Source organism: Pristis pectinata, chromosome 25 (assembly GCF_009764475.1).
Source record: "Pristis pectinata isolate sPriPec2 chromosome 25, sPriPec2.1.pri, whole genome shotgun sequence".
NCBI classification, from domain to species: domain Eukaryota; kingdom Metazoa; phylum Chordata; class Chondrichthyes; order Rhinopristiformes; family Pristidae; genus Pristis; species Pristis pectinata.
Window position 1 is genome coordinate 3,430,860 of NC_067429.1, and position 26,176 is coordinate 3,457,035.

A 26,176-nucleotide genomic window follows, 5' to 3' on the forward strand; every position below is an offset into this window, starting at 1 on the left:
CAATACTTTCACCAGAAGGGTTTTCGTGGTTAAAGAATGTGGCTCACCACCACCTTCTGAAAACCAATTAGGATGGGCAATAAATGCTGGCCTTGCCAGCAGTGGCCAGATCCCAGAAAAATGAATACTTTCTTTAAGAGTGTTGTGACTCTTTAGAATTCTCTATGGCAGAGAGCTGTGGAGGTTGGATTGTTGAATATATTCAAGTCAGAGATGTACAGATTTTTCTTTTCTCTACTCAAAGATTAATGAGAACAGGCAGGAAAGTAGATCCTAAAGGGTTTAATAGTGTAGATGTTGAGATGTTTTCACTAGTGGGAGAGTTACGAACAAGGGAAAATAGGTACAAAATTTATAAGCTACAAGGAATGGTCAGTTAAAACAGAGGTGCATGGAAACTTCTTCTCTGAGGGTGGTGAATCTCTGGAATTCTCCGCCCCTGAGGATGGTGGGGGCCAGATCATTGGATATATTTAAGGTGGAGATAGATAAATATTTGAAAAATTGAGGGTTACAGGGAACTGGAACAGAAGAGGCATTGAGGCCAGCATGGATCAGCCATAATCATATTGAATGGTGGTACAGACTTGGGGGGGGTGAGAGGCCTACTCCTGCTCCTATTTCCTATGTTGGCAACAGGAGCAGGATTTCTAATTCGCAAGCTCCTTCAAAGGGTTGGAAGCATCAACTGAATAGTCTCCTTACTCTCGACCAAGGATTGCAATTCTCTCGCTCTCTCTCTCGCTCTCTCTCTCGCTCTCTCTCTCGCTCTCTCTCTCGCTCTCTCTCTCGCTCTCTCTCTCGCTCTCTCTCTCGCTCTCTCTCTCGCTCTCATGCTGAAACCAAGCTGTCTGGCTCTACCCATCTGTTGCCAGCAGGTTTGGTTGCTGAGTTGAAAACCAGCACGTCTTCCCAACCCCAAACCTAACCCCTGCTCAGGTCAAAGGGTAAAACAGCAAAAAAGCCCAGTGACAAGACCCTGAGATGTTCCTTTAAAGATGTTCCTGCAGCTGAGGACAGGAATACTTTGCACCTGAAATGAAACGCTTCACGCTGTCCAGTTGGTCAGGGATAAATATTGGCCAGAGAACCTCCTGCTCATCTTTGACTAGCCTTACAAAAAGTACAGAGATAGGCCCCGAGTCCACAATGGCACCATATAGAGTACGGCACTCCCTCAGCAGCCTCGCCTTGGAGAAGGCACCAAGCCACAATCTCCTGACTTAGCTGAGAGGGCTCTTTGAGTTGAGCTGACATCTAGAACAAATTATTAGTCCGCCTGTTACAGTCTGAAAATGAATTAGCACATCAACCAAAATGCAACAGTTACAGGAGTGGAGGATGGAGATGTCTGCAGCCCCTCTGGTGACTTTGGCTTCACCAAGACTGATGGAGATGGATTCTTCTGCATCTGGGACTCTCCCCTCAGGTTCTTTTCTGGGAACTTCCTCCCTTTGAGAAGCAATTCCTTCTGCTCCTGCCTCTGTCGAATTTCCTGGCGCATCTGCCTGGAGAGGTAATGAGACTTTCAATGCCAAACCATGCAGTGGTTAACAATCCCCTCTCCCACCCCTCCAATGTTCCACCCTTCTGTCCAGAAGGGACTGAGCACTCTTAACTGGTCCACAGGTAGTCATACTGGGGGGAATAATCACCTGTAAGCCTATCAGTGAGAAAGGGTGAACTCTTCGACATGGGAATGGAAGTGCACCTGACCTGATTCTGGCCCTGCATTATTCAGTGGTGACCCACCACACTTGGCTGGGGACAGGACGCAAGGTCTTGGTTTTCGTCCTTCCTCAGTATAAAAGAACTTTGGGGATTGCCATGTTGACCTAGCTGAGCTGGACTAATTTGATGTGGAACATGGAATTATTTGAGGATCTTACAAGACTGCGCTGCTCGACTCAGGCCAGGCATTGTTTGTAGCAATCAAGCCTTTCAAGAAACCTACATTCCCTTCGGAACAGAAGCACCTCCCTCCTGTAGCTGAGGTTATTTGGTCAGGTGGGACAGTGGAGGGACAGAAGTGGAAGTTAAATTGGAAGGATGGTTGGGAGGGGGACGGTGAAGAGCGTACGGGCGCAGGAGACGGATGGCCATGAGGGATGGTGAAGAAAGGATGGAGGGAAATTGAAGGGATGGATGGTGAAGGTCACTGGAAGGATGGTGCAGTGGCTGTGGAGGGACTATGTAGTGGAGAAATGGTTGTGGGACACTGGAGGGAAGGTGATGGGACTGGGGAGGGGCAGTTTATTTGGAGGGTCTGGGGAGTGACAGTTTATTTAGAAGGACAGGGGAGTGGCAGTTTAAGAAATCAAGGAGTCTATGTTTACAAATTGAACTAAAACCCTACCTGGCACATTCCTCCCGGGCCTTGGAGGCGACCGTTTCCTGGAAAAGGGAATGTTTGCATTTCAAGAATTTCTCGTATTTCTCCGAAGTGGCGCTTGGGTAAATTCTTTTGAAGTTCCCCATGTTTTCATCTTTGTACTTTTCCATCTGCTGCACCCAGGCAGCTGGATTACTTCGTGTTTCATCAGCTCTAATTTGAAAGGAAAGGGAGGTGTCAAATATTCCTTGGATCCTTTACTCTCAGGGAAAATCCACCTCTTACCATTTAGCAAGCCCACAATCCACACGACGACTCAGCCTCCCACTCCAGCCCAGTTCCCTTCGTCTTTGCTGCTCCCAACAGTAAATTCAGGAGGAACCTCTATGTCTGAACAGTGGGAGAATGTGGAAGTTTATCCCACTGGGAGAAGTTGTGGTTAATAGCGGTGATACCTTGGAGGGGAACCTGGAAGAGAAGGTCAGGAGATACTGACAGTGAGAGGAAAGAAAGGAGGAGGCTCCTATGGAGATAAACCCTAGCATAGAACAAGTTGGCGGAATGGCCTGATTCAGTGCTGGGAGGTCTAAGTAATGTAGAACTTAGTTACCACATTGTTAATGAGCAACTAACAGGATTGCAATCAGAAAAGTTAATACATATAATTATGTAGCATTAGTTAGATTGTTAAAGAAGAGATGGTCATTTGAGAAAAGGGTAAGAACGCAGAAACAGTGTTTTTGACTCACTATCTCTTAAAATATGTTAAAAGATGGTTTCCAGCTAAAGTTCATGAAAACAGGCAGAGCTCAGTGCTATCAAGGTCAGTCACATTGCTCTGCAGAGATAAGGTGGTACACTGGGATGGAAGTAACCTGGCTACCAGACATCCAGGGAGATAAAGGGGATCAACTTAATTCAACTAGTGACCCGAGATGAGAAGGACAGATGGAAGACACGTGACAGTTAGTTCATCAAGGAGGAGCCTGTTAGTGTGCTTGGAAGGTTGTGATTGATCTATTAAAGGTTGAGATAGTAAGGAATGGGATACCAACAGAACCTTTGGAAAAGGTACGTCAGGTGTTGCACAAAAGGGAAAATGCCCATTGAACTCCTTGAGGTTGAACTAATGCCAGCCTTGCCCATCTGGGGCTTAACAGCTTAATCAGTTCCAAAAGGCAATCAAGGAGAAAGTCCTGCCACTCAGCCCTGCTTCTGTTGCCAGAACTGAACCTTGCAACTGTGCTACCACTTGTATCCCTGACCAACTGAATCACTATTACTTATGGGCCTTATGAGTGTTTTATATTTTATGCACAACTGCACATGGTAATTGTGACAGTAAATGTTGATTCTTTATGAACAAATAATGCACAGTCAGAGACAATTCCTTCCCCCCCCCCCCCCCCCACAGATGCTGCTCGACCCGCTGAGTTCCTCCAGTAGTTTTTTGCTCCAGATTCTAGCATCTCCGTCTCCTGTGTCTCCAAACCACAGTCACGTTTGGGTAATCTATTCTGAGATGGAGTCAGAATCTTATGCCAATTCTAACACATCAGGGGTGATACAGCAATAGGGTACACTGGGAACTTGAGTTGCCCATTCAGTCCTGAAGGTTTGTTCCAACATTAAGTTAGATTGTGGCTGTTCTGGACCTCAACCCTGATCACTCAGCTTCATCTCATACCTCTGGAGGCAAGTGCCTCGGGGAAGAAATTCATCCTTGTTCTCAGCACCAAATACATGCAAAGGGTTCAGCCATTGATTGTCTGACCCTGCGCATTTGATTCCATTAAATCCAATGTGAGGAGGTAATGGTCAGTAATCGTGCATGTAAATGGTGCAGGAATGAACTTCTCACTCTCATTCTAAAGGCAAGTTTTATTCTGGTCATTACATGATCTGCCAAATCCAACTGCCCAAACTTCTGCCATCAATCACCTAACACAGATTTGTGAGATCTTATGGGATCAGAATCAGGTTTATTATTACTGTCTAATATGACGTGAAATTTGTTGTCTTATGGCAACAGTACAGTGCAAGGAGATAAAAGAAACTATAAATTACAGAATAAATAGTGCAAAAAAGAATAATGAGGTAGTGTTTGTGGGTTCATGGACCATTCAGAAATCTGATGGTGGAGGGGAAGAAGCTGTTCCTGAATCATTGAGTGTGGGTCTTCAGGCTCCTGTACCTCCTCCCTGATGGTAGTAACAAGAGAGGGCATATCCCAGATGGTGAGGGTCCTTAATGATGGATGCCACCTTCTTGAGGCACCGCCTCTTGAAGGTGTCCTCGATGGTGGGGAGGGTTGTGCCAGTGATGGAGCTGGCTGAGTCTACAACCCTCTGCAGCCTCTTGCGATCCTGTGCATTGGAGGCTCCACACCAGGTGGTGATGCAACCAGTCAAAATGCTCTCCATGTACATCTACAGAAATTTGCAAGAGTCTTTGATGACGTACCGAATCTCCTCAAACTCCTAACCAAATAGAGCTGCTGGCATGCCTTCTATGTGATTGCATCAATATGTTGGGCCCAGGACAGATCCTCAGAGGTATTGACACCCAGGAACTTGAAGCTGCTCACCTTTACTACTGCTGACTCTGCAATAAGTACTAATGTCTTTTCTACTGACTACCCCTTCCTGAAGTCCACACTTCCTTGGTCTCGCTGATGTTGAGTGTGAGGTTGCTGTTGCGACACCACTCAACCAGCCGATCTTTCTCACTCCTGAACACCTCCTCTTTGCCATCTGAGATTTTACCAACAACAGTGGTGTCATCAGCAAATTTATAAATTGCGTTTGAGCGTTGCTTAGCCACACAGTCATGAGTGTAGAGAGAGTAGAGCAGTGGGCTAAGCACGTATCCTTGACGTGTGCCTATGTTGGTTGTCAGTGAGGAGATGTTATCACCAATCTGTACTGACTGTGGTCTCCCGATGAGGAAGTCGAGGATCCAGTAATCATACCCTCCCATAAACAGGCCACTCAGCCCAACCAGTCCATGCCAGTGTTTATGTTCCTCTCAAGCTTCTTCCCCTCTTTACTGAGCAAAAGCTATCAGCATTATACACTACTCCTCTCCTGTCCAGCCTCCCCATAGTAATAGTTTCAACTTCTTCTCTCTGTACTGAGTTCCACATTCTCCCCAGTCTATGAGCAATGATTTGGAGAAAATCATAAACATTAAAAAATACTGTCTGCTTCTTCATTCTCTTCAAACATATGTTAAGTGCACTGCAAAGCTCTTTAGTCTATTCTGAAAGGGATGTAATATGTGCTATACACATGCAAAACTTTCTTTTATTAGGTGTAAAAAGATTTACTAATAAAGGATTTGATTGAATGTGGCAATTAGATATCACAAACCCTTCAGCTATGCATCCAGGCACCATCTGTGTGTCCTGGCCCAACGCATGCAAGTTTAGTGGTCCATCACAGGCAGGGCCCTCCCCACCACTGACGACATCTATAGGAAGTGCTGCCTCAAGAAAGCAGCAGCAATCATCAAGGATCCCCACCATCCAGGCCAAGCCCTCTTCTCACTGCTACTGTCAAGCGGGAGGTACAGAAGCCTGAAGTCCCACACCACCAGGTTCAGGAGCAGCTACTTTGCTACAACCATCAGGTTCTCGAATTGACCTGCGCAACCCTAACCCTATCTCAGCAACGGAACACTACGGACCACCTTTAGCACCACCATGGACTTGTCTTTGATTGTGTGTGGTTTTTGCTCTAAGGCTTTGCTTACATTGTTTTTTTTCACTTTATGGTATAATTTTATGTGTAATTTATGTTCTGTGTGTTGTCTGTACCTCCGTGCCTGTGATGCTGCTGCAAGCAAGATTTTCATTGTACCTGTACCTCACCGTACTTGTGCACATGACAATAAACTCAAATTGACTTGAATGACACCAGCTTAATTCAAAGGTTTGAGAGCCTGACTGAAATGGAATACTCATTACTGGGTGTTCCATGATGCCTCTGGGGCATCCAATCACCTGTCCTCCCGTGACCGGTAGATGTGAAGCAACCGCTCATTTGTTCGCCGCCTCTCTTCTTCCATGACTTTCCTCCGGTCACAAGCAGCAAGATTAATCATGCAGAGTGTATCGTAGAGAAGATTATCCTTCACCTCTTGATCAAGTTTGGAGTCAGTCGTAAAACTTGGGGAATGATTAACCTAAAGTATTAATAACCAGATATGAATAGAATGCAACTAGAAACTGCTGCTTTAAGTAGAGAGTCTTACCATCAGTAAAGAATACTATCAGGTAAAATTATATCACAATTAAAACAAAAGTGTATTCTTATAAATTGTCCATCCAATTAGAAGTTTATTGGGTAGATATCTGCACATGTATCATCTCTCTCAGGAACATATATGTTTCCTTGTATCTACAAGTTAGAGTCAATCATCCTCTGGTACTTTCTTCAGAGTATCCATTCTTTATAAGGATTTAACTGTGGAAGAGTACTCGGTCTTTGTCCATGGGAGCCATCATAAATGAATATAGTCCTACACCCATCTACAGATATGTCTCTTCCCACAGGGATCATAATTTGGGATAATGATCAGAAAGTTGGCTTTTTTTTTCCCTTATCACTGTCATTGCCGAACTTCCTGTGCACTAAGATCCTGTTAGCCTTTCTCCAGGTGTAGCTAACAGGATCTGAATTGGGTGCAAACCAAGAAAGTTTACGTGACTTAGCACAGAGAGTACAAAGGAACTTAGACTAACAATTTATATCTCTGCTTGGATCTCAGCTGGAGTACTGCCTTCAGTCCTGATCCCCACACTCAAGGGCTTGGATGGGTGCAAGGGAGCTTTACTGAAGGGTCCCAGAGCTGATGGACTTGCGTCTCATGCAAAGACTGGAGAAGCTGGGATTGTTCACCTTAGTGCAAAGAAGGCCAAGGGGAAAATTTAATAAAGGTGTTGAAAATTGTCTGAAGCCATTTTTGGAGTGCTGAAATATGACCTCATTTAACACCATAGACAGGTGGATCCCTGACAAAATAATCATAAAATTGGCCAAGATTCAGGTTGGGATGGCATAAGAGTGGTGCATCCAGTATGTGGTGTTGAATCAGAACTGGGGTGACTCCCAAAAGGACCCAGTTTAGTTGAACACAGCCACCAATGTGTCAGCCCTCAAAGGCGTAGTCCCTATGGCAGCTAAGCAGCAGCAACACATATTATTGGCTACACAGGAGAAAAAAAGCTCCCCGATCCTCTGAAAGGGATAGTGAAGTCCTTACATCTGAAATACATGCAAGGAGGCATGTCTTGTTTAATCTGGGCAAGTATGAAGTCAAGTGTAAGGGGAAAGTATATATTTAATGGCAGGACTTTTAACAACATTGATATACAGAGGGATCTTGGAGTCCAAGTCCATAGCTCCCTGCAAGTGGCCACACAGAAATAGGGTGGTAAAGAAAGCGTAAGGCATGCTTTTCTTCAGTGTTTTGGGCATTGAGTATAAGAGTGAGAAAGTCATGTTGCAGCTATATAAAACTTTGATGAGGCCACACTTGGAGCATTGTGTGCATTTCTGGTTGCCCTGTTACAAGAAGGATTCCGAGGCTTTGGAAAGGGTACAGAAGAGATCTACCTGGATGCTGCCCGGATTAGAGTGTATGAGCTATAAGGAGAGGTTGAAAAACCTTGTGTTGTTGTATCTGGAGTATCAGAAGCTGAGGGGAGACCTGATAGAAGTTTATAAAATTACAAGAGGCACAGGTAGGGTAGACAGTCAGAAATTTTTTTCCCGAGGTAGATATGTCAAATACTGGAGGACATTCATTTAAGGTGAGAGGGGAAAAGTTTGGGGCAAGATTTTTCACACAGAGGGTGGTAGGTGCCTGGAACTGGCTGCCTGGGATAGTGGTGGAAGCAGATACGATCGTGGAGTTTAAGAGGCTTTTAGAATGACACATGAATATGCAGGGTATGGAGGGATATGGACCATGTACAGGCAGAAGAGACTTATTTAATTTGGCATCATGTTCTGCACAGACATTGTGGACTGAAGGGCGTGTTCCTGTGCTATGTTCTATCATTGCACATTATCTACCCAATAGTCTGAGAGGTGGCCTGTTGTGCAACTTTCAGGACACTGATGTTTGCCCTTACAAGGGCCCTAAGTCACCTCCCACCATAATCTCCCAGGAAGCACACTTGTCTGTGCTCCAGAGCCAGCCATTTCAATGGTCCAGGAGGAGCACTCTGAAGCAATCTAAAGCAATAGCTTTTCATGGGTCATCATGGACATATGTGCATTTCCAAAGAGAAAGGGGGCAGTCTTCCAGCAAGCAGACCAGAATCACGTAGAGAACACTGTTCACTGTTCATCAATAGCATCTCACTGCTCAATGTTCTGATCATGAGTGGCGTCTCTCTGTTCTCTGAAGACAATGATAATATTATTTTCTATTCATGTATCATTTGATTTGTTTCTACTGTAAAATATTCTCAAGACATTTGCACTGTTAAAAGGTGTTCTCATTCAGTGCAAAAACATACTTAAATGTGCAGAGAAAAGTCACAATAGTTTGGCAGCGATCCCAGACGTTTGCCATGCCTCAGCTAAAAAGCTGCTAAAGTTAAACACACAATGCAAAATTACTTCTGCTAAAAGTTGATTGCAGCTAAACATTGAGTAATAGTTTCCCCTCAAAAATTACAGGCTCACTGAAGTGGACCAGATGACTGTGAAGTAATTAGACAGCTGTCACAGCTGACACGTTGCTCTTACAATGACTGCATGTGATTCTCAGTGCGAAATTGATCACCATCGCATTATCCTCCTCCACCACTTGTTCTGCTCTTATCCTCAATTCTTTGGCAACCAATGACAGATGGACCCCCACGAGACAGAAAACTATCAATGAGGTTAGAAGATGCAATAGGTGCATTGCCCTTCCAGGATTAGGTGAGAACATCAGTGAGAAATGATTGTATGCAGGAAAACGTTACATTGATCAGATCTAATTGTGAACTGAAATGTGCTGTTTCTTCATTAATTGTACCCCATTGTCTACTCTGAAATATTGTAATGGCTTAAAATAAACCTCATTCAGAGTTTCATGAGTGATTTTTCATTGCTGAATGATTATGGTTGAAACATTGGCACCCAATACATCCTCCTACCAACTGAATCAATATGCTCCATAACTCTTATCTGCTATGGTTACAATGCTGGCTCCTCACTTAAGACACTGACCACTAGTCAAGTGTTTGGACCTCAAGGGTGGAGCTGATCCAAGTAGAATGCGTTTTAAGCAGAGGTCATAATTGTTTAAGAAGGGCCACTCATCAAAAAAATACAGAGAACTTGCATCGTCGTTATATCATAGGTCAGGGAACCATTCACTAAAGTATTATAATCAGTGCAGATGAACCTGCAAAGTTGATTTAATGCATTGTCCGGGCTCTCCCAGACAATTATTGGTGCACTATATTGGTGTGAAAAATTGTAGTGTGGAGAAGATGACTTGGTTTGTAATCAGAGAATTTTATTTTGCAAACTCGTATGAAAGATATTGTGTATCAAGAAAGCAGCATCCATCACTAATGATTCTCACCATCCGGGACATGCCCTCTTCATGTTACTACCATCGGGAAGGAGGTACAGGAGCCTGAAGAGCCAAACTCAACGATTCAGGAACAGCTTCTTCCCCTCCGCCATCAGATTCCTGAACGGTCCATGAACCCATGAACACGACCTCGTTATTCCCTTTTTTTTCGCACTATTTATTTGTTTTTGTAATTTATAGTAATTTTGATGTCTTTGCACTGTACTGCTGCCACAAAACAACAAATTTCACATATTATAAGTCAGTGATAATAAACCTGATTCTGAAATCGTCCCTTTGTGACTCGTAATGCCAATGCTTGCATTTGCTGCTCAGCAGAAGGATGAAGGCTGAACAAAGATGTTCTCCACCTGCTCCCCTTGTTCCGGCTGCTCTCTGGTCTCCAGTCTTTGGCTCATGGCCCACAAGCTCCAGGTCTCCTTGCAGTTCTCCCTCCAGCAGCTGCTGGTCTCTTCACTTGACATGCCCCACGTCGCTTTGGCATGTACTGCAAGGTGCACCCACCCTGATGCAAGCAACAAAATCTAATTTTCACCATGTTTGTGGTTCTTGGCCCATGTTTTGTCTGTGATCAGCAGCAGTAGCCAGTGCACTGGTGAGAGCAGCTAGGACAGCAGAGGGCAGCTGTTGTCCCCCACAATCCACCCCTCCAGGCAGTGCCAGCCACTCAAAGCATCTGACACGAAGAAGTCATCCTGAGGGAACATTGAGGGAGCAGAAAATCTTCTTGTCCATGTCAAAGTCCAGGTTATTATGGGGATATAAGTATAGTCAGTGAGTGCCTGCTTGGAAGTCAGCATTGCTGGAAAATCTCAGTGCCCGGGATGCCACTTTTTACCACTGAAATCAAAGTAAGTGAAATCATTCCTTCTGGGAAGAGCTCACGGCTGGCCTCTCTGATGCTGCGGTGAGCAACAAATTGGAAGATATGGCAGAGATCTGCTGCAGCCTCTTGGAATGATCCAGTGGGAGGAAGCTGAACTTGACCTCCATAGACAGAGCAGCCTAAGCACAAGGGCACGGCCAAAGGTCTTCCCACAAATTGCCACAAGTGCCAGTGATGGCACCCTTGGAAAACCTGAGCTTGTGTAAACATTGTTCATCAGAGACGTTCAGGTGTTGATTCTGAAGTTTCTTTATTGATGGTCAAGTTGTTGCCTCTTTCCTTGAATCCGCAAGATCACTGAGTGACCAGCCATAGCCACGACGACACATCCAGGAACTGGATGCTGCCAGTGGTGTCACTGTTGATGCATCCATGGAATGAGTATCTCAGGAGCTAAACAATGGAGAAAGCACTCCCTGTGAGCTGCAGCACCCTCTAGACATTGTGGGTGTTTGAGAAGCTTGTTCTCTGCTCTAAAAGTACCCAGTCATGTCTCCCTCTGCATAGAGTATCCCTTTTACGTAATGAAAAAGAGCAACAGATCAATGCTGTGTGCTCCTGGTTCCACTGAGGATGCACGCAAAGGTTGTACTATGGAGTTCGAGCTCCAATTTGTCGATACCGGTGGAAGTGAGTATCATGTAAATAATGAAGTGCAGGTCTTACACCAGAAAGTTTCACATGAATAGCACGTGGAAGTATCCAGTCCAGTGAGACCTGAACCATCTCTTGCTCAATCTACTCCAGGTATAATCAAAAATGGATTGCAGAGCCCCTAAAAAAATACATTCAATACAACCTTTTTTTTTCTAGAGCAATTACAGGGTTTCAATAGGGTAAATGAGGAGAAACTATTTCCATCAACAGGAAAGTTGCTAACTGGAGAACACAGATTTAACATGACTGATGAAAGATCCTGATATCTCTTTTGAAGAGGGAAATGTGGTTGAGAATGCAATGCCTCAGATGGAACTCTGGCTAAGTACTTGAAGGGCTATGAGAAAAGGGCAGGGAATTTGGGCCAATTTCAAATAGCAAGATCTAGTGGACTGAATCCCCTTTACATGCTGTGAGATTTTATGACTGTATGGTTTATGCAGTCACCTGAATTATCTGCTTAATATTTACGTATCCCAAAGATCTGCATACCTCCAGCAGCCAGGGTTTCAGGGTTTGGTCCAGCAAGATATCAAAGCCAAGGATCTCAAAGCAAGCACTTCCAGACACATGATTTGGGAAGCATGTGAGGTAATTGTGTTTCAGGACCGGATATGCGGCTAGAATGGTTTTGATGATCACATCTTCAATACTGCTCCACAGCCTCTCCAGATCATAGGCATTGTTCTCCATGTATTGGTTAAAGAAAGATAGCTTTCTGCAAGAAACATATTTTACAGAGTCATCAATTCCAATCTGCCGCAACTCATCATTTATCCATCAGATGGCATTGTGGAATGTCTTATCTGATAAATCATCATACGCCATCATTTGCACTATTGTGGAAAAAGAGTTCTTACTGTCAACAGCATTGTAAGCCACAAGATAGAGAGCAGGTCTGTTAAAGAAACTATCCTATTTCTTGATTAATTTCCCCCCTTTTTAATACATTAACAATATTTGTTGTAAGTGATTTGTTGCCAATCTATATTTGCCTTTGAGAAGATGGACTGCCATCTTAAACCACAGCATTCCATGTTGTGACGCTACCTGGTGGTTTCTGATACAACTGACCAGTGTTATGGCCCATTCCAGGGAACAGTAAATCCACAGCAGTGCTGCAGGTCCAGAATATCAGGAACAACAACAGATTTCCTTCACTAAAGGAAAGTTTTTACAACAGCTCAATAGTTGCCATCTCTGATAGATTTTTATTCCAGATTTATTTCATTACTTATCTGAATTTGTCTGCAATAATGGGATTTAACTCAAAAATTTTTGCCTAGATCATTGGTTCAGGCTGCTCCCATAATACCAGGTTATCATATGCTTCCAATTATTTACCTTGAACATTTGAATCTAGGCACCAATCAAGTATGAGAACACAGCAAATAGAAGTAAGACTTGACCATCTGACCCTTCAAGCCTGGTCTGCCATTAACATCATGACTGACTTTTTACCTCAACACCATTTTCCCCATATCCATTGATTCCTTTAATATCCAGAAATATCGAATTAACACAACTGATCCTCCATAGCTCTCTGCAGTAGAGAATTCAAAAGCTTCATTACCCTCTGAGTAAAGAACTTCCTCTTCCCCTCAGTTTTAAATAGCCTAACTCTTTGTTCTGAAACTGCCCCCTGGTTCTAGAATCCTTAGTCAGGAGAAACATCCTTCCTCCATCCAGTCTGTCAAACCCTGAAAGGATTTTGTGTATTTTAATGAGATTTCCTCTCATTCTTCTAAACTCTGGAGAATACATTCTCAGTCTACTCGATCTCTCTTCTGGCAAACCCAAATCCCTGGATCTAACAGTGAATCTTAGCTACACTCTCTCTATGGCAAATACATCCTTTCTCATGTAAGGAGAGCAAAACTGTACGTAAGACTCCGGGTGTGGTCTCACCAAAGTCCTGTACAATTGCATCAGACTTCCCTGTTCCTTTATTTAATCCTCTCATAACAAAAGCAAACATACCATTTCGCCCTCTTAATCACCTGCCTGTTGGGCCATCAGTAACTTGTGTACAAGCACAGGTAGGTCCCTTTGAACTTCACATTTTTCCACATATTCACACCCACTCACTTGTTTATCCCTCTTTACAATGTCCTCCGTCACAGTCTCGCTTAGTTTAATAGCATCAGCAAACTTGGAACTATGTCATTTAGGTCCCCACTGATGTAGGTTGTGTAAAGCTGTGCCCAGGCACCAATCTCTGTGGCACCCCACTAGTCACAGCCTGCCAACCTGAGTCTGAGCCCTGGTGGTACTTCATGTATGAGCTCAAGTACTGAGCAAGGAGTTTAATCATGAAGCCATAAAGGTCTTCATTCCAGATATGTTATCACAGGGCCAGTATTAACCTCAGGCCTGAGCAGTAGTGGTGAACCCTACTAGTTGCTACATGGTGGATATGCAGCTAGAAAAACAGAAAGGCAAACACTTATTTTCCTTTTAAATTTTCCTCATCAGCCTGGAGTACTTCTCTGGTACTACGAGGAAAACATGGGGAACCCTCTGCTTCCCATAACTACAACTCCTGTCCAATCTTCGTCATAGATTTACCCTGGTGTTGTCAGATTAACAACTCTGTTGTCCGTATCCCTGAAAACTTCAACATGTGACTTTATCTACCCTGCCCCACCCGACATTCCCTCCAAGGCTCAGCTAACATGTCCACCTCTGTGGCTCCCTGCCTTTTCACAACCAATTGGCAAGTGAGTGGCTATTACCTGAATGGATAGTTCCTGGCTGTCAGTCATGCAGCCTACTTTACTATCTTATACACTTTTATTACAAATAAATAACACAAAGAAAGTGGAAAAGTAAAATACACTTTTTTAAATGCTTTATATGATCTTCTCTTCCTGTGTTTGATTGCCAGAGATCGATCGCCAGCACCAAAAAGATTTGGCAAACCCTATGGTACCAAGGACCAATCCCTCTGACCCCAAGGCTGTGACATCCTATAACCTGAGTATAACAAGGATGCAGCTGCTTCACAACAACCTCCTGGCTGTCTTGAGCTGTTGATCAGCAGCATGTTAATGAAGCCCAGCTGTTAGGATTGACAGGACATCCCAAGTGGTATTCCAAGCCAGGTGGGCTAGTTGTGGCCAAGCTCGCAACAGGGGTGTATAACTGACCACTGGTCATGTCATTATTAATTTGATCATATCTTTTGTTTGATCATTAATAGTCAATACAGTGGATCCATGGTCCCGAGATGGACACCTTAATTTCAATAATCAACCACATTTTATTATTCACATATTTAACTCACTTTTTTGTATCCTAACCTATTTTGTACAAAATAGAATAAAGGTAGAGATTGTGGCAACTAAGATCTAGAGTCCAAAACCTAAAGCCTCAACTGAACTTTCTCTTCATAGATATTTTTACTCCTGTCTGCAGATTTGAATGAGGCAATCTTTTAGTGCTGGATTTCCACTCTCTTAACACTATAAGTTTAACTGTTATTTGAGCTTCACCCTCTTCGATGGTTGGGTCCATTATTTTCCTACAATACTGGTTTTGTAAGAGGGAATACCCACAATAAAGATTGAAAGGTTTAGAGGGATATGGGCCAAACACTGGCAAATGGGAGTAGCTTGGATGGGCATCTTCGTTGGCATGGACCAGATGGGCCGAATGTATGACTCCATGACCCTACCACAGGCTGAGGCATATTTCAGAAGTTTAAAGGATGAGTTTCTTCTCCAAATAATCTTTTTTTAATCAATGTGAGCAGAGCTTGAAGTACTTTTAATTCCAGAAAGAGTTTGTAACATGGATCTACTCTCTCTGCTGAGGAAGAGGAATATTGGTGGAGAGCAGCATTGGGGTCCAACCAGGAAAAGGACAAGGAGAAGTTGTGGGTTGTGGCTGCTGAGGCTTCAGAGTGTTCAAAGGTGGGTGGTGGGTGATGGTGCTGGTAAACCCATTGGGTTCAGGGACCCATAAAATCCTCCCACACCAAAATTCACGGTCCCAGCCATGGCAATAAGTGCTGAGCTGAGGCCAAGCACCTCCCACAGGCAGGGTGGGGGATAAAAATTAGAAATTAGATGGGCAACTCACCTCAGCTCGTTACACACCTCCTCACAGCCAGCTGGCCAGTGGCCTGGGAGCAAGTTGGCTGATAGCCGTCTTGGCTTGGGGCATGGTTAGTGACAATGAGAGACCTAAAGAAGGGGAGAAAATAGAAGTGTCTTAAAAAGAGGGGGAACAGGAGGAGGTAACGAGTTATAGTGACAACAGAATAAGGGCTTCACTACACTGCTGCTGGTTTGTTCACCTTCCATGTGTGCTGGCCTTTTATAATGTGCTGGCTCATTCTTCACAATGATAACAGTGCATTCTGCAGCATATAGTCTCACCTTTTACTGCCTTTGGTTTCATCCCGGACAAAGTTCTTGCTGTGTTTGTTGATAGAGTAGTTAGTGAGGTGCATGCAGACATCCTCCTATGAGCAACAGAAGACAAAGTGGTTGGTTTCTCTGTCAGGGACATCACCTTCAATAACTATGTCACACTAACACCATCTCAACTAGTGGCTAACCAGAGCAGCACAAGTGCCATTTAATGCATTCCTGTCAGTTTCTCTTTTTGCAGTGAAGAAGTGATGCAGTGAAGAAGTGATGCAGTGAAGAAGTGATGCAGTGAAGAAGTGATGCAGTGAAGAAGTGATGCAGTGAGAAGCCAGCCAGGGAATAAAAATTGAAGAAAGGCTTGCATTTTAAAGCAAGTTTCACAGTCTCAGGACAACCTAAAGCCAATGAATCGCTCGTCTGAAGTGCAATCACTAAGGTGGGCAAACACAGCAGCCAATGTGAACACAGCCAAAAACACCAAAGGTAATGTTTCCTGCAACGTTGGTTAGGACAATACAGATAAATCCCCTGATTTTCTTGGAATAATTCTATGGGATCTTTTACTCCAACATCGCATCTGAAAGACACCTGCCCTAACAGTGTAGCACTCCCTCAGTGTGACCAAAATCATACAATACAGAAGAAGGCCAATCAACCAAGCAATCTATTCAGTCCCATGACCACACTCTTTCCCCATAGCCATGCAAGTTAATTTCCTTGAAATACCTATCCAATTCTCTTTTGAATTGCTATCTTTCCATTATTCCTATTGTGCTAGCACCCTCTTATGTCTGAGCAGTCTGACCTTGGCGGACACTGTGTGATGTGTGGGCCTTGGAAAATATCAGTTTTACAATGACTGGATAGGATCACAGATTCCCTTGATGAAATGTTTGATGGAGGACAATCCAATGCAGTGACTTCTTGGTGCCCTTAGTTTTTGAAAGATTTTGCGGCTAAACCCAGTTCTGTTTCCACACCACATCCCCACAGGAATGTAGAGGAAGGCTGAATTCTAATTATTTGCCTAAGAAATATTGGCAGATTTTTTAAATTCTCCACAGGAACAGCTATTTATTTTTCTGCCTTCTTTTAGAAGAGAAAATGGACCACAAAGTTAATTAAAGGGCAATTTCAGCCTAAAAGGCTCATTGCAAAGTTGATGGGATTGTACAATGTGGCTTTTTCTTCACCATCCAACTTTACTCTTCATTGAAGTCAAGGGAGATGAACATTAGGCAAAATGCAGGGCTGAAAACTCTGGCTAGATATATTCTTGGGTGTTACATCACACAATCTCCCATTTTCAACAGCCTCACGATAGAATCATCTTTTTTCTTCAATATTTATACAACATATTGAAAAAAAGCATTCATAGGAAATTTGTAAATTGGTTTATTATTGTCACATATACCGAGGTACAATGAAAAACTTCCCTTGCATACCATCCATTCAAATAATTTCATTACAACAGTACATTGAGGAAGGACAAGGTAAAACAACAACAGAATGCAGAATAAAGTGTTACAGTTACAGAGAAAGTACAGAGCAGGTAAACAATAAGGTGCAAGGTCATAGTGAGGTAGATTGTGAGGTCAAGAGTCCATCTTATCATGCTATGGGACCATTCAATAGTGGGATAGAAGCTATCCTTGAGCCTAGTGGTATGTGCTACATAAGAGGCACAACTTTCTTTGAATGTCCTGATGTTTTCCTTCAAGTTTTGCAAACTGAAGTAGTCAGGAGATTCTTCTCTAACCCCTCCAGACACCAGGGCAGTCCTGGAGAGAGTGGGCTTTCAGTGGGAGGACTTGGGAATGGGGTTGTAAAACCAGGTCCACCCAAGTCTGTGAATTTCATACAATGGTGAGTTAGGTAAGAGTTAACCTCTTAAAAAAGCAGGATATACTTTCAGAGAATTAACTGCACTTTAACTGCACTTGTAGCTTTTAAAAATAAATCAACTTGTCACTTACTAAATTCTTTTCAGTGGGTTCAGAATACTTCATGGTGGCAAAACGGATGAGGCCCTCATCGTAGAAATATATCCGCAGAGGGTCACAGGAAGTAATCAAGACATAGAGTCTGAGGTCAAACTTGAATCCATCCAAGATGAATGGCTGCACAAGTAGAGGATGATTTAATGCACAGTCAGGATCAATGGTAACTAATTTATCTTTGAAAGGTTTGGCTACTGTGTCTACATTAGGTCCTTTCCTTGGGCCTTTCACCTTCTCCAGCCCTTGCTGCAGCACTCCTCAAAATCTTCCCTGCTCAATCCCACTGCAATGCATAAACAATTGGTACCAATTTATCATGTGAGGTTGGCTATTCAATCACTAAAGGGATCTGCCAATGGAAATTCTGACCCCGGCCTAATCCCTCCCTCAACTCCTTATTACATTCATGGATTATCTCCACCACTACTCCACCCTACCCACCCTTAAATCCCTCCATTTCCTTGTTGTCCAAAATTCTATCATTCCCACCATTCTCAGTGACTGAGCACCGTGGGTAGGTAGTCCCAAAAGCAAAATCACAACCATCCAAGTAAAAAGGTTTCCCTCATTTCAGTTTTAATTGGTCCTTTATCGTGAGATGATGCCTTCTAGTTGTAGGCTCGCCACCCAAAGAAAGCAGCCTCTCTGCATCTAAGCTGTCAATCATATATTTCAATGAGGTCACCTCTGCTGCTTGAGAACTGGAATGAGGATAAACCCACCGGACTCAGCATTTTTTCATTGCAGATCTCTTCATCCTAGGAATCAATGTAGTGAATTTTATCCTTACCATCCCCAAGGCAAGTACATCCTGACAAGCATGCAGACCAAAACTGCACATACTGATCCAGGTCAGATCTCACTGTAGCCCCATGCAACCTCAGTAGGACTCGTTACTCTTGCATTCCAGGCTGCATCTGTACATTAAGTTTTGTGAATGAGACCCCCAAATCCCTCTTGGTGGGGGAGCATTGCCAGTTAGCTCTGCTTCAAATAGCCATGGGCACCCATACTTGATCGTCTAATGATGTCAGGGAATAATTTCCCTGAGAACTTCCTAAGCTAGCTCCAAATTATTCTCTTTGGGCTTTTTTGCCTCTTTCAGGGGATGGTGCAGTGCCTGTAGGATGCTTGAGGTCCCACCATTAACTTTTCACACACCTATTATGGAGTTTTATTTTAATCTGAACTACCAACATTCACTTAAAAATCCTTCTCTATGAAAGCTTGACCTCAGCAGGAAACAGTGCAGTGAAGTACCTTTGGAATGTAAACCTGGCAGACCATATCTTCCCCTGGCTTAATATCACTGACATTCCGGGTCAGAAAGATTCCTCGACCCTGACATTCAGAATCTGGTTTGCAGATGAAGGTCTTGATTTTCCTGGTTCTACTGTAGGCCACAAAATCATGATATCTGTAGCAAGAAGCAATCATCAGTACCGAGAGAAGAACGTGTATAGAAAGGCATGTACTTCTATGGTGCCTTTCACAAGCACTGAGTATCCTATAGCACTTCCCAGCTATTGAAATGCTCCTGAGGTACAGTAACATTTGCTACATAAGAAATGTGGCAGTCATTACATGAACACCACACTCCCACTTGGCAACGAGTGGCGCCACTATTCCCAGCCACAAATGGTGATGCTTGTGTAAATCTTCTGTCAATCAGACCTGCTGATTGCATTGCCATAAGTGTTCTTCACATTACACAGAACACAGTACAGCACAGGAATGTCACTTCAGCCCACAATGTCAGTGCTGAACACGATGCCAAATTAAACTAAATCTCTTCTGCCTGTATATGATCCATATCCCTCTGTTCCCTGCATATTCATCTAACTAAAAGCCTCTTAAACATCACTATCCTAGCTGCTTCCACTACTACCCCCAGCAGCCCGTTCCAGGCAGCTGCCACACTTTGTGTAAAAAGCTTGTCCTGCACATCTCCTTTAAACTTCCCCCCTGCCCCTTCACCTTAAATGCATGTCCTCTGGTATTTGACATTTCTACTCTGGGAAAAAGGTTCTGACTGTCTACCCTATCTATGCCAGAGAAAACAACCCAACTTTGTTCAACCTCTCCTTATAGCTCATACCCTCTAATCTAGGCAGTGTCCTGGTAAACCCCTCCAAAGCCTTCATGTCCTTCCTGGAATGGGGTGACCAGAATTGCACACAATACTCCAAGTGCAGCCTAACCAAAGTTTTATATAACTGCAACATGATTTCCTTACTCTAATACTCAATGCCCTGACCAATGAAGGCAAGCATGCCATACACATTTTTACCACCCTACCCACTTGCGTGGCCACTTTCAGAGAGTTATGAACTTGGACCCCGAGATCTCTCCGTCCATCAAAGATCCCTCTGTACATTATTTATCTCTCCTTCACTCACTGCTTTTAACCAGGAGACGTTGCTGAATTCTATTTGTTACTGTTTGTGGAGACTTCTTTTAAATGGACCTTGTTATGGACTTTGTTTTGTTATTGCTGAATAAACAGCCTCTAACGTAATTTTGACAATTGGCCACAAGTCCCACCACAGCATCTCTTTGGCCAACAGTTTGACTATTCAATGGACACTTGCCTCTTAAACTTAATTTTTTAGAGGTGAGTGGTGCAGTAATTATAAAAATCATGGGGGTAATTTTGCCTTTTAGTAACGGTGAGAAATTTGTCAACCATACCTTCTACATTCCATCCATTTCCCAAGAGGGCTGTATGATATAGTGGTGATTTAATATCTCATTGTCAAACCTCATTGACCCCTGCAACTTGGGTGTAACTTCAACTAAGATTGCTAAGATGAGATAAGTCGAGGTTTGTCATGATGAAATGGAGATGGGAAAGTGATCCTGAACATCGTGGAAGGAACTTTCCATTCAGAATGCAGAATGGGGAGGAAGGAGGGAGAATGCGTCCAAAATTGTGGACGATGAATGTGGTGGAGTGAAAGGCGAGGATGAGGAACCCTATCCCAATTCTGAGAGGGAAGAGAACGGATAAAAGCAGATGTGCAGGAAATGGAACAGATACAGTTCTGGGCCCTGTCAACTGGGATGGAGGATATCCTTTGTTGAGAAGAAAGAAAGCTATATTGAAAGAATTCGTAAGGATATTCTGGAAGGACTCAGTTCTCTGGGACTTCTCGCCCACCAATTTCCATTTTTTGCTCAACAATGACTTCTGTTCGACACCTGCCATTTTACCTCCCCTCTACCATCCACATCCTATGCACCCTTTCTAGATGAAGCAAAGAGCTACTTATTGTTTGAATCCACATAATGTTAGCCTGCGTCAGAGACAGACAAAGGTGCAGCTGGGGAAATGTGCTTTAGTCAATATCTGATTCAAGACAGGAAAAGAAAGCCATGAAGGTGAGGGAGGTACAAGAGGAACAGAAATTCCATTGAAGAGTGAAACAGAACCTCAAGCTGGGAATTCTTGGACGTGGCAGTGACTGAAACAATAACACAAAGCAGAATGCTACAGATGTTGGAAGTCTGAAACAAAAAATAAAATGTTGGGAAAACTCAAAATCCACCACAATTTGCTTTTGTAATTAAATTATTGTTGCTAGCAAACGTTTGTCAAGTGGTATTTCAAGGACTATATTAGAGGAAGACACAGGGAGGTATAATGACAATTCGGGAGGAAATGCACACCTTACGGCTGAGCACATGAAGTCACAGCTGCCAACGTTGGAGCAATTAAATGGGGAATGATTAAAATGCCAATACTGGAAGAGCACAGAGACATTGGAGGGTTGCAGCTTGGGACAGACAACGGGGATGGGAATGCGCAAGGCCATGGAGGGATTTGAAATCAAGGATGAGAACAGTAAAATTAAGGCACTACTTAAATGGGCACCAATGGAAGTCACTAGGTAAAAGTTGTTGGGTAAATGGGATTCGGTGTGTATAGGACAGAAGCAACAGAGTTTTGGATGAACACAATCTTATACCAAAGTACAACAATGAAAGTTGCAAAAAATGCTTTCAGGTAAGAATTCTTTTTGTCTTCTGATCTGTGATCGGTAATGGAAGGGATCCTTATCTGGGATGTTTATCACATCTTCAGTGTTTTCGTGTTTTATAGAGTTTAATAAAATAAGGAGCAAAATCATGTGACTTATTAATTTTTTTACACACCAACTAATTACACGATGAGAAATGTTACTCCTGGAGGATAGTGATCTTCCACTTGTGGTACATAATGCTGGATTCACACACTGACTCCTCTGCCCAAAACACCAGGTCAGGCTTGGCTGAGTGCTGAGTAACGATCTGCTAGTCTGAACCAACAGGGCTCCTTAGTCTTACCTCAGAGATACATCATACTGCACCAACATTGCACACAAATGGCTGTTTGATGGACCCTCTGATTAAGACTGTGAACTTTCTGATTACCATGACTACAAGGATCCAAACTGAGACAGCGCAAACACTTATCCTGTGACCAGCAGGCAGAGGAGACCATTGTCTCATCTGATCTAAAACTCAGTCCCAGAGATAAAAGCACAGCCTCTAATCCATTGGGTAATACAATGCCTGGTTCCGTGCTCTTCCCTGTAAACTTGCCGTGAATATTTTATACATACATACGTGCACATGTCCCTAGAGAGCCCCACTCCATTTCAAAGTTTTCTTTAAACTTACTCAGATGGTAGACACCATGTTTTAGGGAAAATGTTGTAATCTTTTGGATATAGCTTTAACATTCTATTTAAGTTTCTGGCCAACAAATCCTTCCTGCAGATCTCATTCATTCCAGGAAAATGATTAATTTTCTGTGTAAGAAAAAGAATTATTAATCCGTGCTGACAGTAGAACCAGTATGAGGTGACATATTTCCTTTATTTTACTTCATGGCTTTATTCCTGAAGGCATTGACAAATGTTGGGGAATGGTTCCACAGCTCCCAGTGATCCCAACATGTCCATTCATCAAACATCACTCTTACAACAAGGAAATTTACTACAGAAGTGTACACAGATCTGTGATTATAACCTCCTTAAATTTCGGCAGCTGTTATTACAGTGTAATCAATAGCAAGACCTCTGACTGCCACACACGGGAGGAGCTGTGGCCAATTTAGTGCCACTTACGTTCATGCTGAGATTAGCTTTTGGGCACTTCTGGGTGTAAAGCACTTTAAGATGATATGAGGGAGAGTGGTAGATGACTGAGTGTGATTTCTTTTAGCAAGGGGTGACTGTGCACCACATGGTCTATTGGCAATGTGGTCGAAAACAAATGGACACCAGGCTCTGTGGCATGGACTTGATACACACACACATAGACACAACTTGTTTATACTTTAATATGCTGTCCATATACGCACACAAGCACACACACACACAAACACGTCCCACTTCCACTGGCCTCCCTCCTCTACTTAAACCTTCCCTCCCACCTCCTCTCCACCCTTTTCTTCTCTATCTTCTCCTCCCTGCCATCTCTCCCCCACCCCTGCTCTCCTCCTCCCCACCCCCATGTCTAGCTGCCAGCTGCTCAGGCACACCTGGGTTGAGACTACCTCCCCAGTCACTGCTGTTTGTCCTCTCGAGGGCAGCTCCCTGAACCCCGTTTGTCCTCTGTCCCTGGTGGTCTACAGACCCAGCAGTCAAAACGTTGCTATGGAAGTGCGAGATCTTTATTTTTGTTCAACCATTAAAATCAAAAAGATGCCAATCAGCTGATCTCAGCAATGACATCGCTATCCATACACGCACAGCAAGATTCCACAAACAGACCCACAATGACCTGACTATGGGTTTTCAGGGTGGGGGTAGTGGTTACTGTCAAATATTGGTCAGTACACTGTGGGGAGTTCTCTTTACTTGACAAATAGTAGGATTGGGTTATTTTGTGTCCTTGACAGGGAATGTCTAATCCAAGGGACAAAATCTGCAACAGTGCAGCACTCTCCCAGTACAGGAACGGTGAGGAGACATAGGAGACTGCTGGAATCTGGAGCAACGCAGAAAACGCAGGAGAAACTCAGCAGGTCAGGGTTGAGGCCCTTCATCTGGACTCAAATCAGTCCAAATGAAGGGTCTCAACCCGAAATGTCAACTGTCCATTTCCCTCCACAGATGCTGCCTGACCTGCTGAGTTCCTCTGGCGTTTTGTGAGGAACTGTTGAGGGGCAGCTTGGATTGCATGTTCAGGGCCTTTGAGAGGCATTTGAACCCATATCCTAGTTCAAGTGTGCCACCAACTATGATACTTGGCAACAAAATCATCAACATAATTAAATTTAAATGGTGTGTGAGGTTTCACACTGGTGCAGGTTCTGGGGAAATGGGAACTTCTCATTGGTTCTTCAGTTGGCCAATTACCTGGTAGCGTTTTAGTTCCATGGCTTTGTCCAGTGACACTGAGTAGTCAGTCCAGAACAGAGTCCATTCCTCATCATCACCAACCTCTTTCAACCCAAACAGTGTGGCTGCACGACGAACTATGAAAGAAATATTCAATGATAGCTCAATTAATGATTTTAAACTGGAGATGAATAGGTGGCTGCTGTCGCAAGAGTAAGGAACATTGAAGGAAGGTGTGGAGCTGGACAACAGATAACTACAATAGCAATGAATGCTGGAATAGGTTAGAGAGTTATTTTCAATGTGGGTGGCACAGTAAGGTCAGTATTTGAGATGACCGGCGTGCCAAAGCAGTTAAGAGTCATTGCTGTGGGTCTATAGGCCATACCAAGTAAGGACAGTAGTGAACTGAATGTGTTTATAATACAATCTTGTAGTTCATGCTCTCCCTTACTGGGACGACTTTGTATTCCAAATTTAACATAATTCGTTAAATCCAGCTATCAGTTTCGAATCCATGATTCCAGATCATTATTCTTGATTACTCTGGATTTTTAATCCATTAATATAACAACTATGCCACTATGGCCCGAGTGAATGGTTTCCTGAAGTTCTTCCAATCCTAAGATCAAACCATTGTTTTTTAACGAATTAACCCTCCTCACAATTAATAAAAAACAAATTTTAGCGATAATAATCGACTGCATTACTACATACTCTTCTGATTAACAATGAGGGTCCCTTGTAAATATTGACATAACTCTGGTACTTCTTTATAAATGTCAACCACCTGATCATTCTCAAGGAGCTTCTTTAAATACAGAGATGTAGAGATAAATATGGTCAGTCTTCACACTGCTGACTTTTAATTGGCTATGTTCCCTGGCACTGTGGCAATGTTTTTAGATGGTTACAGTGAGTGTGCCCTTACTTATAGAATAATCCTGTTGCACCTCTGTATTTAAGTACAATAGTTTCCCTAGTCTCTCCTTACAGATGAAGCCCCTCAATCCTGGGTGCAGTCAAACAAGTTTCCTGCACACACACTCCAGGGTCTTGGCATTCTTCTCCAAGTGTGGGCTCAGGAGAGGAAGAAAGAACATCGGCTAATGAAGATGCTGCCTCACAATTATTTCTATTGATCCTGACATCTTGGGGGCAAATTCAGTGAAATTCTTGTTTCCACCTCCATCTGGAGAAGCTCCATACTACAACCCAGCGTCCATCATTTCCCCAGATGAATCAGCCAATTAAGCATGGGTCTGAGCTCAGGCAGAGCAGTGCACAGATTTATTTGCTCAGCCTTGGAAAGATGTTTACTCACTAAACAGTTGAGAGCCACCGGACACTCACTGAGCTCCTTTTCTGAATTAATAGAAAATCTCCAGTTATAATGAGAGGTGTTGAAATTCCCCAAATACTTGCAGGCTTTGCGAATGTTACATATTCATCAAGGAATAAGTTGCAGGTGACGTGTAAAGGGTCAGATGCAGTTGCACATACTCACCACTGGACTGCTTGCAGTTAGAAAGATTAATCCATATTCATCTGAAACAGGAAAGATACAAAGAGACAGACACATACACATTGCTTCAACAAAGGCAACAGCCTTCCTCAAGTAGTTACTTCAACCTTGTCTTTCTCTTAATAAAATAACCAATGTCTTTCCCATCCTCAATGGCCGTGGGCATTAGAACTATCAAACAGGTAAACATGTCATTATTGCAAGCCTCCAGTCTGTGTGGAGTTAACTAACCATTGCCTGGGTAGTGTTGAAAGACGGGAAGCATTTAGCAACATCTTTCTTTCAGTGGGATCCACATTGGCTTCCATGTTTCCCCACATGGCAACACACCTTGTAATTCATACTTGGAATGTCCCTTCATCAGAAACACTCCATTTAAATGAAGGCCCTTTTGATCTTGAGAATGGCTTTAGCTATTAACTGAATCCTCACTCCATGCTGTCATTTATGTTTCTTCCAGCTCTTTCCC

At 43.3% G+C, this 26,176-nt stretch overlaps 1 protein-coding gene across 1 annotated transcript; it reads right to left on the reverse strand.

The window, feature by feature from the left end:
- Positions 1–1,078: 1,078 nt before the first annotated feature.
- On the reverse strand, positions 1,079–25,720 carry ttll6 (tubulin tyrosine ligase-like family, member 6). The gene is made up of 10 exons (XM_052038731.1): positions 25,690–25,720; positions 24,201–24,319; positions 22,516–22,646; positions 19,114–19,270; positions 17,830–17,973; positions 15,860–15,945; positions 11,970–12,195; positions 6,336–6,517; positions 2,357–2,545; positions 1,079–1,508 (listed from the first exon to the last, which is right to left on the reverse strand). The coding sequence occupies exons 2-10, from the start codon at positions 24,219–24,221 to the stop codon at positions 1,301–1,303; spliced, it is 1,344 nt and encodes a 447-aa protein (XP_051894691.1). The 5' UTR covers positions 24,222–24,319; positions 25,690–25,720; the 3' UTR covers positions 1,079–1,300.
- Between the last annotated feature and the right edge of the window lie 456 nt (positions 25,721–26,176).

Bases quoted from the DNA above. Each gene is read 5' to 3' on its own strand.
- ttll6 (XM_052038731.1), bottom strand. From the start codon at position 24,221: ATGGAACTAAAACGCTACCAG. The intron at 15,946-17,829 runs GTAAGTGACAAG...TGTTGCTCATAG, and splicing joins AACCCACTGAAAAGAATTTA to GAGGATGTCTGCATGCACCT. The intron at 12,196-15,859 runs GTGAGACTATAT...TGTTTCTTGCAG, and splicing joins GAAACCAAAGGCAGTAAAAG to AAAGCTATCTTTCTTTAACC.